At 39.6% G+C, this 16,449-nt stretch overlaps 1 protein-coding gene across 2 annotated transcripts in view; it reads left to right on the top strand.

The window, feature by feature from the left end:
* The window catches only part of PRKAR2B (protein kinase cAMP-dependent type II regulatory subunit beta), a 147,132-nt gene that overhangs the window by 118,595 nt on the left and 12,088 nt on the right, over positions 1 to 16,449 (top strand). For both annotated transcript variants that reach the window (XM_073328473.2, XM_073328474.2), the window contains exon 5: positions 13,133 to 13,239. In XM_073328473.2, coding sequence (XP_073184574.1) covers positions 13,133 to 13,239 — 107 coding nt within the window. The remainder of the gene's footprint in view (positions 1 to 13,132; positions 13,240 to 16,449) is intronic.

The raw sequence follows: 16,449 nt of genomic DNA, 5'->3' as shown, positions 1-16,449 counted from the left end.
TTAGGCATGGGGAATCTCCCTCATAACCTCTGCGGTGAAGACTGATGCTAAATGAATTCTTTGTATCTCCACAATGGCCTGGTCTTCCTTGAGTGCTTCTTTAGCACCTCGATTGTCCAGAGGCCCCACTGATTGTTTGGCAGGCTTCCTGCAGTTGATGTACTTAAAAACAATTTGCTGTTAGTTTGTGTGTTTTGCGCTAGTTGCCCTTCAAATTATTTTTTGGCCTGCTTAACTCTACTTTTACACTTAAGTTGCCTGAGTTTATGCTCCTTTCTATTTTCCTCAGTAGTATCTGAGTTGCAGTTTTTAAGTGATGTCTTTTTGCTACTAATTGTTTCTTTTACTCCGTTGTTGAGCCAATGGTGGGGTTTTTTTTGATCCTCTTAAAAATTATTTGGGGTATACATTTAGTTTGAGCCTCTGTTATGGTGTTTTTAAAGTTTCCATGAAGCTTGTTGGCATTTCGCTCTTGTAAGTGTTCCTTTTATGTTCCCTTTAGGTAGCTTCCTCATTTTTGTGTAGTTTCCCTTTTTGAAGTTAAATGCTACTGTGGTGCATTTCTTTGGTATTTCTCCCCCTAAAAGGATGTTAAATTTCATTACATTATGGTCACTATTACTAAGCTGCTCAGCTATATTCACCTCTTGGCCCAGATCCTGTGCACCACTTAAGACTAAATCAAGAATTGCCTCTCCCCTTGTGGGTTCCAGGACTAGCTGTTCCAAGAAGCAGTCATTAATGGTCTAGAACAGTCATGAGTTGCTGAAGAAAACTGCCCTTTGTCCCCAGACCTTCCTGCAATTCTGTTCACCTCTTTCCATGATTTTCTTATCATTTGCTCTCTACCCTGGCTCTGTGTGCCTCTTTTCCTTCCCACTGTGATGCTGAATCCTACTCAATGCTGAAATCTTACATTGTCCAAAGTGAGTGAAAGGTAAATGACAGGATGTCATTTTAACGTGTGAGCAGATTATGTAAAATTGTTGTTGAAAGGAAGAACAGAACAGAAATCAAAGAACAGTGTGAACCGAGTCTTTTTGGAGTAAGGGAATTACTGATCATCAATCTTTGGTATTTATATGGCTCCCTCACCATAGTATCTAAGGAACTCACAATCTTTAATATATTTATCTTCACAGCATCCCTGTGAGGTAGGGAAATACTGATATTCCCATTTTATTGTTAGGGAGCTGGGGCACAGTCCCAATTTAATAATCCTACACTAACTTTTCCACAGGAGTCCTACCTCATTCACATCAAAGCATAGATAATGGTTAGCGAATGAGGCAGTGGTTAAAAACCAAATACTGAACAAAACGCAGTACATGTGTCGCCGATCCCTTATTTACTTCAGGACGTCCAAACACTGCACTAAATTTGGCATTTTTATCATGGGCGGTTTCTATGGCAGTCATCACAATAATGTACACTAATCCTAAGTGTGCTTATAATTGTACATTGTTGTTTTAATACAATTTCTAAAATGTAGTTATTTGAGACTATATCAAGAAATTCTTTTATTCTCTTTTCCTAAAGGCACTAAAGATGAAATGACACAACACATGGTGCCCAAGGTATCATGGATATTTATATTTAGAAGTTGCACAAACTGTGTGCCCTCTGGGCATACTTGCCAAATGTACTAATTAACAAATTAAGAGACATGCCTAACAGCCATTGGAAAAGTTGCGTCTTGAAGTCTGTATTTACTGCACCATCAAGACTTCTGTGGCCACTCCTTATTTGGACAACTGTGCAAATTCTCTCCCCGCCTAATTTTTGCCGAGTTTAGAAGGTTAATTTTGTACAGTAGAGCACGGCATTTTGAAACAACTCTGTTTGAAGATGTTGTTCTCATGAATATTTCAATGCCAAACGCAACAGGTAACTTCTTGCAGTAGGAAATCAAATATTTAATTTGAATCAAACAATTTTGTCCCAGTGTATAAAATCAATTTATATTAGAATAGTGGTTTTTCTAGTGTGTCAGAGCCATTTTACTTCAGCATGCAGCCAATCTGCATATTGTGTGAACAGAGAACTAAAAATAAACCCTATGTTTTTTCAGTAGTTGTCAGTCATAATGACAACCACCTACATACTGAATGTTTCCTTAGTTCTGTGCTATGAGGTTATAATTACAGGGAATGATAGATTCTGATTGATTAGAAAGACAGATCTTGTATGTCATGAGATTAGGAAGAGTGCTCAAAGGCATTGTTAGACTGTCTACACTAGACATTTTTGTTCTTAAAATTTGCCACAGTTGGTACCTCCATACAGCTCTGGGAGTGGCAGCACTAGAATGAACTGCCCACCAGCACTTTAACCACTGTATTGTCTAACCCTGCTCAGAATAGGTGTAGGTTATAAAAATGTGTGTGGCCACCAGCACCTGGTGTACACTTGTGCTCTCACTCTTAGTACCACTGATAAAAGCAATGGTGGGAAATTTTGAGAGGGAAAAAAAAATCTAGTGTAGACACAGCCTCACTGTGCTATGCTTAGCTGCCATCTGAGGTCTGTGATCCTGATTGTCTTACCCGGATGTAAATCAAAAGTCTCTCCACTGAAGTTGTAGTGGAGTAAAACCAGTATAACTGACAATAATCAGGCTTCCTCCCCATTTATGTATCCAGGCTAAATATGGATGCTCATATACATTTTGCTTTGGAATAGGTAGTAATGTTATTTGTGACTTGACTGCAATTTAAACCAGTCTTTTTGCCTTCACCTACAAAGCCACCTGTAACAAAGATTTTGGGGTGAAGTACATTAGCCACAACATTTCACACAAAGAAAATATCTTGGACAAGAACTGTAATATTCAAGTCCTTTGTGTCAGCCAGGAGTCTTTATGCATGAATCCACTATCAGCTGTGGATGTGTTGCTAGAAAAACCTGATTTCTTCCCTGTCCCTTAGTGTGAGAGGATGGCAATGATTCTCTCTATCAAAAAAGGGTATTTTGTGTGCTGTCATGATAGAAACCCATGTTTCCAGTCACTTTCTCAAAAATGTTACTTTTCTGACTGGTGTCAGAGTAACAGCCGTGTTAGTCTGTATTCGCAAAAAGAAAAGGAGTACTTGTGGCACCTTAGAGACTAACCAATTTATTTGAGCATGAGCTTTCGTGAGCTACAGCTCACTTCATCGGATGCATACCGTGGAAACTGCAGCAGACTTTATATACACACAGAGAATATGAAACAATACCTCCTCCCACCCCACTGTCCTGCTGGTAATAGCTTATCTAAAGTGATCATCAAGTTGGGCCATTTCCAGCACAAATCCAGGTTCTCTCACCCTCCACACAAATTCACTCTCCTGCTGGTGATAGCCCATCCAAAGTACAATCACTTTGGATGGGCTATCACCAGCAGGAGAGTGAATTTGTGTGGAGGGTGAGAAAACCTGGATTTGTGCTGGAAATGGCCCAACTTGATGATCACTTTAGATAAGCTATTACCAGCAGGACAGTGGGGTGGGAGGAGGTATTGTTTCATATTCTCTGTGTGTATATAAAGTCTGCTGCAGTTTCCACGGTATGCATCCGATGAAGTGAGCTGTAGCTCACGAAAGCTCATGCTCAAATAAATTGGTTAGTCTCTAAGGTGCCACAAGTACTCCTTTACTTTTCTGACTGACATTAATACACTTTGGACTGAGAATAAGTAATTATTTTTGAATGGCCTAAGAAATTCCACTGAGCTGTATTATGCAAGTATGAAAACAAATACTATTTAAATTCTAAATTATTTAAAATGCAGTTTTTCCTACTCAACCCACTTTGTAATAGAGCTTCAACTTTGGCATGTATATAGTTCTCAGTGAGGAATCTGTGCTTTGTTGTGTTTTTAAAAAATTAACAAATAATGAAGTGACTGCAAAAGTTGTTAAAATGGCATAATGTGCATGTTTAATATAATGTTTTCCTTAAGGAAATGTGTTCAATTTAGATCAAGTCTATCATATTTGTAATGCTGCTGGTACTGTAATATAGATAACCAGGATGCCCCAACTACAGCATTCCATAAAACACATGCACACATTGCAATAAAAAGCTGCATCCAATTGTCTTTTATGTGTATATAAAGACACAAACTACATTAGAAAAAAATAGTAACAGAGCACTTAAAATTAGGAGCTACCAGAATTAAGGGTTACCTATATCTAGTGTATTATGACAGTCCTAATTAGACAATCACTATTGTTCCCCACAAGGCCCATGCTGCTTTTAGTGCACCGACTGGACAAAGGGAATGAGGCAGTTTTGTTTTGTTTTTTTATTACCACCATTCAGTGTGAGACATCTATGCCTTATGTACTACACACCATCCTTTTATCTCATCTTCGAGAAGGTCCCTCACCAAAGGTTCTTAAGTAAAGTAAGCTGTCCTGGGATAAGAGGGAAGGTCCTCTCATAGATCAGTAACTGGTTAAAAGATAGGAAACATGGTCAATTTTCAGAATGGAAAGAGGTAAATAGTGGTGTCCCCCAGGGTTCTGTACAGTGATCAGTACTGTTTAACATATTCATAAATCTGGAAAAAGGGGTAAACCGTGAGATGGCAAAATTTGCAGATCATATAAAACTAGTCAAGATAGTTAAATCCAAAGCAGACTGCAAAGAGTCATACAAAGAGATTTCTCAGAAGTGGGTGACTAGGCAACAAAATGGCAGATGACATTCAATGTTGATAAATGCAAAGTAATGCACACTGGAAAACCTATTCCCAACTATACATATAAAATGAGGGGGTCTAAATTTGCTGCAGCCGCTCAAGAAAGATCTTGGAATCATCATGAATAGTTCTCTGAAACCATCTGCTCAATGTGCAGCAGCAGTCAAAAAAGCTAACAATGTTGGGAATCATTAGGAAAGGAATAGATAAGACAGAAAATATATTGCCTCTATATAAATCCATAGTACTCCCACATTTTGAATACTGCATGCAGATCTGGTCGCCCCATCTAAAAAAAAAAATATTGGAATTGGAAAAGGTACAGAAAAGGGCAACAAAAATGATCAGAGGTATGGAACAGCTTCCCTATGAGGAGAGATTAATAAAACTGGGGCTTTTCAGCTTGGAAAAGAGACGGCTAACGGGGGATATGGTAGAGGTCTATAAAATCATGACTGGTGTGGAGAAAGTAAATAAGGAAGTGTTATTTACTCCTCATACCACAAGAACTAGGGATCACCAAATCAAATTGATAGGCAGCAGGTTTAAAACAAACAAAAGGAAGTATTTCTTCACACAATGCGCAGTCAACCAATGGAACTCTTTGCCAAAGGATGTTGAAGGCCAAGACTTTAACAGGGTTAAAAAAGAACTAGGTAAGTTCATGGAGGATAGGTCCATCAATGGCTATTAGCGAGGATGGTCAGGGATGCAAAACCTTGCTCTGAAGTGTTGCTAGCCTCTGATTCCCAGAAGCTGGGAATGGGTGACAGGGGATGGATCACTTGATGAGTATTACCTGTTCTATTAATTCCCTCTGAAGAATCTGGCATTGGCTACTGTTAAAGGTTGGATACTAGGCTAGATGTACCATTGGTCTGTCCCAGTATGGCTGTTCTTATTCAATGCTGCACTGAATATGGATTATTTTAATGGGCTTTTCTGTTGTGCTCATCATGGTAGTGCCCGAGTGCTCACAAGAATGAATGAATCAATCTTTACAATACCTCTTTTGAAGGAGGGAGAAGTATTATTACCCGCACTTCACAGATAGTTGGTGTCAGAATCAGCATTGGAATTAAGTTCTCATTTGCAGTCCTGTGCCTACTTGTCAAGAATACGGTGCCTCCAGGCAATTCATTTAATCTGTTTCCATGTTCCTATCTTTAATATGGGAATTATCATACATTACCTTCTTCACAGGGGGTACCAAAACCTTTGCTTTATGCAAAACCAGTGCTCAGACTGTGGACACTCTTTCATTTGTTGAATTGGGGTCGTATGTAGGAAAGGCAATTTAAAATAAATGTGTGGACCAGTTGTCAGAGCAGTGAAACTATGTGTGAATTCATTTTCTGGGTCAGCTATTGAGGAGGAAACCTTGACAGGGAGAAGAAACATCAGTACTGCATTAGCAACTAGCTGGATGCCACACTGAATGTGCCTGTGCAGTTTGCAGAAATCTGTTTGTGTGATCTGTTGCATGAACTGAAAAATATGATAGAGCTGCTGAATTTAAAATATCTTCTGAATCATGGAGAGAACAAACAGGTTAAGTTCCAAAGCAACTAAACTAAAGGAAATTGTCTACAATGTATCTTGCCAAGAAAAGTCTTGTCTATGAAGACCTCTAATTTCTAAATATTTAAACTGTGAAACCTAAGTTCCATCTGTACATATCTATATTTCTACTTGAGTTGATTTAATTGAATGAATCCATTGATACTTCTGACTCCATTTGTAGGTGGTAAAGTAAAATATTTGCTGTAGTAGTGTCCAAAGCTTATTCTTGCTAATCACAGAAATTTAAAGCAGTTAAGCAGGGACCAAATTTTCCCATAAGGAACAATTAATCATATCCTCTCTTTCCTGAGCTTAGTCAGAACTTTTGCTACCAGTTAGGATCCCTTTGATATGAAAAAGAAAATTGTCTGTTGCTGTGGTAATCTTATGCAGAAAGTTCTTATGAGCCTTTATCAGACTCCACTTTATCCACTTTGCCTTAAGGCAAGACTTCAGTCTTGCGCTGTACCTTTTGCTAGGTCTGCTGATAAGATCAAGTCCTATCATGGCAGCATCCTAATCTTTAAAATACCCCAGCCATTACCCAAACCCACAACTAATGAAGATGTTATCATATACTTATTTCTTCTGTGAAAGAATTAGACATGTAGACCTTACATGTTTTTAAATTTCAGTTTTCCCAAGCAGTACTTGTAATAATTTTAAAGGTATGGGTAATCATCTTGGGGGAACTGAAACTCTCGTCCTACCAGATTCTACCTTCTAAAATTATGGCCCAAGGGTACTGAATTGTGTATCTGGCCAATGTTGAGTTTGACTGTCATAGCCCATACACTATCACTGTTTTACAGGGAAGGGGTTAGCTGACCCAGCATTGGGAAGAGGACCTAATCTATTGATGTAGAAACACACTACAATTTATTTAAGATTTAGACATACCAGTGTAGTGATTTAGCAGATGATAGAATTTTCTTCTTAAATGCATTAAATCACCTCAAATGCTTTAAGTAGTCTTTCTAAAAATGAGGATTCTATTTGTTTATTTTCTTACATTGTTTAAAAAGGGTCTGATGACTGGTGTAGTTGCTGGTCGTTATGTCTTGCAGTAGGTAGGTGAGGGGAGGTTGAATGCTACAGAACTTCGAACTTGAATGTTCTAAACCTGAAATCTTGCATGAAGCTCATTGAAGATAGATTATAACTACATATACTGTACCTTCAGAACATATGAATAGCTCTACAGTAAGAATAAAACTCAACCCATTTATTTAAGACCTCTGGAGTGTTTTAGTCGCCAAGAGGCATGATCTATTAGAATACACTTCTCTTTTGAAAAAATAAATTTTCCTGTAATTCTTGCTCAAAGGATATTATAATAGATAGCCTCCCATCTTCCCAAATAATGTGGGACATTATATATTTTTACTGTTATGCACAATAAAGGACCTGAGACTTAGAGGGATTTGGTACCATGAAACAGTCTCATACAGTAGATGAGTGCTAGTCAGTGGTGAGACAGTTTACTAGTTTAGAAATGCAGCTGGGGGAGTGACTATTTTTCAATGCCTGAGAACTAAATAACATTACCTCAGTACTTGCAGTGTTCCCTAGGTGTTCCCTGAATTTAATATAGGGAATATTAGAAACACTGAGGTAGTTGCCTAGTTAAGGTAAAGTTTTAAGGACATTTACTTCATGTTAATTTCTTTCTGTCCCAATATCACATATGTACCTGCTTGCTCTGTCTGTGTAATAGAGATATACAGTAGATAATACAGAATCCATTGAAGTGATAGGAGAACTGTCCTAACTTTTTAATAAGATGTTTATCAGGGGACTGTGTTATAGCATGATAATGCCCTGACGTTGTCTTACCTGTGTAGATGAGACATTCTGTCTTGTCTCCTTTTACCTCCCTGCCCAGGAGATGGGGTTGCTTACTTGCCCTTTTTCTGACTGGAGGATGGAAATATGGAAGGGCCAGCTCTCTTCCTCTTCTCAGCACTTTCCATCTGAGGGAGGCAGCAGCGGCTTTATATTATTACTTTTTGTATTACTTTAGTACATAGAGACCCTTAATGTGATAGGTACTGTACTGACATATGGTAAGATAGTTTGTGCCGCAAGAAGCTTCAATTTTAGGCAAGACAACAGCTCAGCTGTGTCCTATCTGGATGGTGCAGCCCTGTTTTGTTCTGCAATGTAGACACCAAGCCATGTGAAGGACTCTACTTAACCACCTTTTTCCCCCCAAAGGTGGTTTCGGATAGGGCTGTACAATAGACCATTTTAAATTAAAGTGCACTGAGTTACACAATGAAGCTACATTTTTAACTAGACATCTTAGAAATGTCATTAATTTAATGAAATGTTAAATTGGCATGAAAAATCTAAATTCAGGGGTTTTTTTTATCATGGTTTTGAATACCCAATAAACATTATAATGGTGAGTATTTCTCAGTGCATTCTGGAACACATTACAGCTCAAGTTCAAATAAATTTTTTTTTAGAATTTAAATAGTTAATTCATGAATAAAGTTTTCTTGTGAACAACAAATCTTAGCTATCTTTCATAAAATTATAATTCAGACTGTCACTTTATTAGTCTGCAACATTTCTTTATAAACCTACTTATTCCATAAAACATTAAGTGGTGCTGTATCCAGTGTGTAAAATCCTACTGACTGTACTCGTTAAGTCCAGGGTTGATCTATTCAATTGAAGCATTGCACACATTTAGGTTTGCTTCTGTCCCCACATTATCTAGGCGTTGTAGGATTTACCTTTTTATAATGGTTTACAGTGGTTTGGAAACATGTATTCCCATAAGTTGGCGCCAAACACTAAAACAGATAAAAAATATTTTGTCCGTGGTATAGACCTCATTATCTAACCTGTATGCTGTATGTGATCACTAAGGGCAAAACTATATCCTCAAATATTCATGTACAACTCAGGTTGACGTGCCTGGAAGCTATATACAAGTCTGAGGCTAGAATGTGACCCTTGCAGCTGAGAGGCCACAGGTGTAGAAAAAGTGAGGCGGGGCAGTTGTGCAGGAATGAAGAGAAATTAAGGTTGTCATTTAAATTGAGGGAAAAAAAATCAGGGTATCCATTAGGGCTGAACAGAGAGAGGCAGTGATGTAAGTCTGGACAGGTTGAGGAGAAGGTCATTTTAGCAGGACTATTCTCTCATTCTCATGAGGCAAGATTTAAAAAAAAACCCACCATCACTGAAGCTGTGAGAGTGGATGAGCTTTTACATCAGGGATGGGTGGGGGAAGGAAAGGGCCACAAATAGAATCTTTGGGGCCATCAATAGAGGGGAGAGACATTACATGTTGCACAGTATTTCTGTAGATGTCTATAGAAAGGGAAGGTTGCACCTAGAGCTGTCCTGTAGATCAGCAGTTCCTAAACTTTGTTAGTTCACATTGTGTGTCCCCTTCTTTAAAAGATTGTTATGAAGTGAATTGATGGAATATCAGGGTCATGCAGCACCAGTGGCACACATACCATAATTTGGGAACCCCTGCTAGATGCCTACAGGAAGAAGGGTACATGGTATAGATATAAATTAATAAAAGGAAAAAACCTCAATTTAGCTGTTGCTTCTGTTTATGTTGGGCATATAATTCTATGATTCTAAGACTGGAATGGGACATCTAGTCCAGTCCCGTGCTTTCAAGGCAGGACTAATTAATAAAAGGCCACTCCTGACAGGTGTTTGTCTTGACATGTGCAATACTTTTAAAAAAGGGTAGATACTCATATTTTTTGAAGTTACAGAATGTGTAGTTAACGTGGTGGGGCCAACTCACCTCTGTCGAATGCCCTCGATTGAATATGTGCATACACCTGCTTTTTTTTCCCCCCAGCTTTGCACTGCTCACATTGCCTCCCGCTGGCTACTGCCCTCGTCAGGTGGATCTTCGGTGACACAACACTTTGGCCGAGTTCAACACAATTTGTATGCTAATAAAATAAACCCCTTCCAGGGTAAAAGTCCAACAGGGCCTATCCCAGTACCCTGGTTATAGCCCCTCCTGGGCTTACTTCCCAAACGGTCTCAGCCTATGCTGGGCGCTCTCTCATCTTGTCCTTTCTCTGGTATGGAGCAGTGCCCCTATAGCTTCCTCCCTGTGGGCTCTTCACCAGCTACCCTGGCTCTTCAGCAGAGTCCCTCTTTACAATTCAGTTCACTCTTTCCTTATCACAAAATTCTCACAAATGCTGACTTTCGTCTGGGTCTTTAGCTCTGTCTCTGGGCTACGTCCCTTCTCAGTGCTTAAGCCACTTCCCTAGTGGCTGGTGGGGGGAACCCAGGCCTATCCACTACTCTAGGTCCCAACTAAGGGATCCTATAAATAGCAGCTGCCGCCCTTTACTAATCGCTGTGTTTCCTTGGGCCACTTCCCCACAGCCCCAGTATTTTCATCTTCACCCTTATCTCAGGGCTGAAGTCTTTCTTGAGACCTTGCAGCCAGCCAAGAGCACCTTCCTTGCTCCTTGTCAGCAATTGCTCTGTCAATTCCTGCAGCCAGCCAGGAACACCTTCCTCCTCCCTTGGCTCCAGCTAGCAACTGAATGTGGACTGTCTACTATCTGGACTCTGGCTACTTCCTGCAGCCTCTCTGATAGGGTGCTTCCCTGTAGCTGTTCTAGGCAGCCTGGAGGACTCACCTCTACTGTTCTTTCCTGGGGCAGGGTGTGTTAGAACAGGAGGCCTCTAGCAAGGGGCCTCTGTGCCTAGTATTCCCCTTCACTGTGTTTCATAGATACCAATTATATGTGACTGGTATTATGTAACTTCATGTATATTTACATGTGTATCGCTTCACATGCTAATACACAAAAATGGCTATTGCATAAATAAATGGGGAATTTCAATATTGAAACATACTAGTTCAGGTGCTACTTACAGAAGTTAAGTAAATACTACATTGACACAAATATATCTACCATTGTATGACAGCATGAGTGCATCCCAGCCTTCAAGCTGTCTTCCGTCTCAAGACAGTGAGGCCTACTGTATAAAGTCAATAGGCTCACCCTGGTCAGCTGGGCAAGGAGGCCTAGTGGGGGTTGGGCCACCTCCCAAAGGTGGGTGGCAGCCAGGGTAGGAGGACCCAAGCCCTCCCTGCTCTAACAGGTCCCAGCCCAGGTAGTGGCAAGTGGGCTCACCACTTAGTCAGTGGGGATCCTGTTGGATCATATTAAAGAAGTTCTGTATTAAAATCACAAATGAGTTTAAATTCCCCATAGTTTAAATTCCAGGGTATTACTAATTAAGAGGTCTCTTGGTTTTTGGTACTGTTTCTCTCCCTCTATGTGTGAAACTTGCAAGCTGCTAATTGCGTTAGTACATTCTAAGACAGAGTCTGTTCTCAAAGCAATTCACACAGAGAGAGACTCAAAGCAATACTCTGTAACAACAGAAACAGCACCCAGAGACTCCCCACCCTTTTGTTGTATTAACAATTGTGATTAAAATAGAGATAGAGGATGTATGTGGATGGATGCTTGGTGTGGATAATAACTGAATGATCAGGGAGGTGCCAGCCTAAGAATCCAGTGTCCCATCAGCTGAAGAAGGCGTCAAGTGGAAATAACCAGAGGACCCCCGGAGGGCAGGCTGGAATCCACCCAACAGCCTCAAGAATGGGAGAACCAAAGAACAAGATAACATCTAGCAGCAGGGAGCCATCAGGAATGTGCTATCTGCTGATTGATTCAGCAACAGCATGATGAAGCAATTCCCACAGACTGGCCTAGGAATAAATTCCTATAAAAATAGACTTTAGAAAGTGGGAACTTTGGGGGGTCTGATTTTGCAAACCAACTTCCAGGAGCATCAGATGAGCATCTGACAAGGCCCTGCTCCCTCCTCATGTCCAGGCCACCTGGCCAGTGGCTTGGCATGAGATAACAACCTTGCAGAACCTGTGTGTGTGTGAGAATAAATATGACATTGAATGGAATGTTATAGCTATAACTAACTGCTTACTATGATTCTTTCTGTATTCACAATAAATGTGGTATTCTGCCTTTTTCCCCTTAATAAGATCCTGCTGGTTTTTAATTTATTGGTATAACAATCCAACCAAAACACACTAACTGCTGTAGGGACAATGGCTAATAGCTCCCTGGGCTACTTCCTACCATGACTCCTGCAGTCCCTTGGTCTAAACATATTGGAGGTTTCTGGTTTCCTCAGGTTGTGCTGCTCCCAAGGGCTCTGACCTCCACGTGGCATCCCACTTGGTGTCTACCTGGGTCTCAGCACCTCCAGCTTCCAGGCTGGAGCCTGCAGTATATATCCTTCCTCTCTAGTAGTCAGCCCAGACTGAGCTGGGGGTCTGCTCTCTTTTATACTACTGCTACACCTTGAGCATGCCCAGTAGAGAGTGGGGGCATGGCTTCCTCAGCCCACAGTTTGGAGTTAACCCATCCCCATCCAGTGTGGGGTGAGTGCACCCCATCACACATTGGTTAGCAAAGCAACAATTAATGTATTTTATGTAGCTGCAGTGGATATCAAGTAATTTTGCATTATTAAGTGAAGGGACCGTTTTGGAAAAGATTGTTATGGGGCACTGCAGTAGGAAAGTGAACAACAGCAGTATTAAAACTGCAGGTGTGTCTTTGTGCTCTGAACACAATAAAAGGAAAGAGCTGGAACTAAAAGTTAAAATACTGACTGAAAATCTCACTATTTTTCTGATAAATTGCCAGATTATTGTAACATGAAAAATTTATATTTCAGGTGTGCTATCATCAGCTAAGCTGTGTCCAGTGCAATATTTGAAGACTAAATAGGACATTTAAACCGTTAATTTGTATTTTTGAGGGTGATACCATAAAAGCAGAACCTAATTTTAATCTTATGTGGTTTTTTGTTGTTGTTTTTTTTAAATAGGAACAGGTGTCTCAGGTATTAGATGCTATGTTTGAAAAGCTGATTGAAGGAGGGGAGCATGTCATTGATCAAGGTGATGATGGTGACAACTTCTATGTAATTGATAGGTGAGTGATTATATATAATTGTAACACAAGGGAGTATGCACAGTTGTATCAATGAAAATATATTTTTGCATATACTTTCAGTTGAATCAGACAGGTGTGTGCATGTATGAAAGAAAAAGCAAAGATATTTTATCAGAGTTAAAGAGTCGTTGAACAATAGAGAACAGTCCGTGAAAAATTCTAGCCTGCTCTCACCTGTAATAAAATATTTGCAAGGGAACGTGTCACTGGTCTTTTAATGTAATGTTCTGTCACAAAGACTATTTGTTAACTGGAAACTGATTTAATGTAACAAATAATTGGAAAAGATTTAGCATTCAATATTTGATTGAAATCTTACTACATTCTCAATGCTGTTGGTAAAGTTTCTTGTTCATAAGAATAAAACTTAAATTTTCAAAGAATTGCACAAATTTTAACTAAACTTCCCATGTGGGTCTAATACTTCATAGTCAGATTAATAAGTAAAGTGATAGATATAATTGCTGATTTGGGAGCACGCTTTGTGTTGCTGCTGCTGTTGACCTTTCGTTAAATTCTTCAAGTCATCAATATAGGTCAATGCACTAAACTTTTTCTACCTTCTGTCTTCAGTTTGAAGTAGGATACAATGATATAGTCAGAGCTATTAGTGCTGGCTTCTACAGAAAGAAAAGGAGTAGCACTGTATATCAATGATGAGATAGAATGTAAAGAAATAAGAAGCGATGAAATGGATATGACTGAGTCTGTCTGGGCAATAATTAAATTGGGGAAGAAAACTATTAGAGCCTCCCCTAGGATAGTGCTTGGGGTGTGCTATAGACCACCGGGATCTAATTTGGATATGGATAGAGCCCTTTTTAATGTTTTTAATAAAGTAAATACTAATGGAAACTGTGTGATCATGGGAGACTTTAACTTCCCAGATATAGACTGGAGGATGAGTGCTAGTAATAATAATAGGGCTCAGATTTTCCTAGATGCGATAGCTGATGGATTCCTTCAACAAGTAGTTGCTGAACCGACTAGAGGGGATGCCATTTTAGATCTGGTCTTGGCGAGTAATGAGGATCTCATAGAGGAAGTGGTTGTAGGGGATAATCTTGGCTCAAGTGATCATGAGCTAATTCAGTTCAAACTGAATGGAAGGATTAACAAAAATAAATCTGCAACTAGGGTTTTTGATTTCAAAAGGGCTGACTTTCAAAAATTAAGGAAATTAGTTAGGGAAGTGGATTGGACTGAAGAATTTATGGGTTTAAAGGTAGAGGAGGCCTGGGATTATTTTAAATTAAAGCTGCAGAAGCTATCGGAAGCCTGCATCCCAAGAAAGGGGAAAAAATTCATAGGCAGGAGTTGTAGACCAAGCTGGATGAGCAAGCATCTTAGAGAGGTAATTAAGAAAAAGCAGAAAGCATATAGGGAGTGGAAGAAGGGAGGGATCAGTAAGGAAAGCTACCTTATTGAGGTCAGAATATGTAGGGATAAAGTGAGACAGGCTAAAAGTCAAGTAGAGTTGGACCTTGCAAAGGGAATTAAAACCAATAGTAAAAGGTTCTATAGTCATATAAATAGGAAAAAAACAAAGAAAGAAGAAGTGGGACCGCTAAAAACTGAGGATGGAGTGGAGGTCAAGGATAATCTAGGCATGGCCCAATATCTAAACAAATACTTTGCCTCAGTCTTTAATAAGACTAAAGAGGATCTTAGGGATAATGGTAGCATGATAAATGGGAATGAGGATATGGAGGTAGACATCACCATATCTGAGGTAGAAGCGAAACTCAAACAGCTTAATGGGGCTAAATCGGGGGGCCCAGATAATCTTCATCCAAGAATATTAAAAGAATTGGCACAAGAAATTGCAAGCCCATTAGCAAGAATTTTTAATGAATCTGTAAATTCAGGGGTTGTACCATATGATTGGAGAATTGCTAACATAGTTCCTATTTTTAAGAAAGGGAAAAAAAGTGATCCAAGTAATTATAGGCCTGTTAGTTTGACATCTGTAGTATGCAAGGTCTTGGAAAAAATTTTGAAGGAGAAGGTAGTTAAGGACATTGAAGTCAATGGTAAATGGGACAAAATACAACATGGTTTTACAAAAGGTAGATCGTGCCAAACCAACCTGATTTCCTTCTTTGAGAGAGTAACAGATCCTTTAGATAAAGGAAACGCAGTGGATCTAATTTATTTAGATTTTAGTAAGGCGTTTGATACTGTGCCACATGGGGAATTATTAGTTAAATTGGATAAGATGGGCATCAATAGGAAAATTGAAAGGTGGATAGGGAATTGGTTAAAGGGGAGACTACAACGGGTCCTACTGAAAGGTGAACTGTCAAGTTGGAGGGAGGTTACCAGTGGAGTTCCTCAAGGATCAGTTTTGGGACCAATCTTATTTAATCTTTTTATTACTGACCTGGGCACAAAAAGTGGGAGTGTGCTAATAAAGTTTGCAGATGATACAAAGCTGGGAGGTATTGCTAATTTAGAGAAGGACAGGGATACCCTACAGGAGGATCTGGATGACCTTGTAAACTGGAGTAATAGGAATAGGATGAAATTTAATAGTGAGAAGTGTAAGGTCATGCATTTAGGGATTAATAACAAGAATTTTAGTTATAAGCTAGGGACGCATCAACTAGAAGTAACGGAGGAGGAAAAGGACCTTGGAGTATTGGTTGATCATAGGTTGACTATGAGCTGCCAATGTGATATGGCTGTGAAAAAAGCTAATGTCGTCTTGGGATGCATCAGGAGAGGTATTTCCAGTAGGGATAAGGAGGTTTTAGTACCGTTATATAAGGCACTGGTGAGACCTCACCTGGAATACTGTGTGCAGTTCTGGTCTCCCATGTTTAAGAAGGATGAATTCAAACTGGAACAGGTACAGAGAAGGGCTACTAGGATGATCCGAGGAATGGAAAACTTGTCTTATGAAAGGAGACTCAGGGAGCTTGGCTTGTTTAGCCTAACTAAAAGAAGGTTGAGGGGAGATATGATTGCTCTCTATAAATATATCAGAGGGATAAATACCAGAGAGGGAGAGGAATTATTTAAACTCAATACCAATGTGGACACAAGAACAAATGGATATAAACTGGCCACTAGGAAATTTAGATTAGAAATTAGACGAAGGTTTCTAACCATCAGAGGAGTGAAGTTTTGGAATAGCCTTCCGAGGGAAGTAGTGGGGGCAAAAGATCTATCTTGCTTTAAGATTAA

The sequence above is a fragment of the Lepidochelys kempii genome, chromosome 1, assembly GCF_965140285.1.
Source record: "Lepidochelys kempii isolate rLepKem1 chromosome 1, rLepKem1.hap1, whole genome shotgun sequence".
In the NCBI taxonomy this organism is placed as follows: domain Eukaryota; kingdom Metazoa; phylum Chordata; order Testudines; family Cheloniidae; genus Lepidochelys; species Lepidochelys kempii.
Note: the sequence above shows the minus strand (reverse complement) of the source record. Positions and strands in the feature narration are given on the sequence as shown.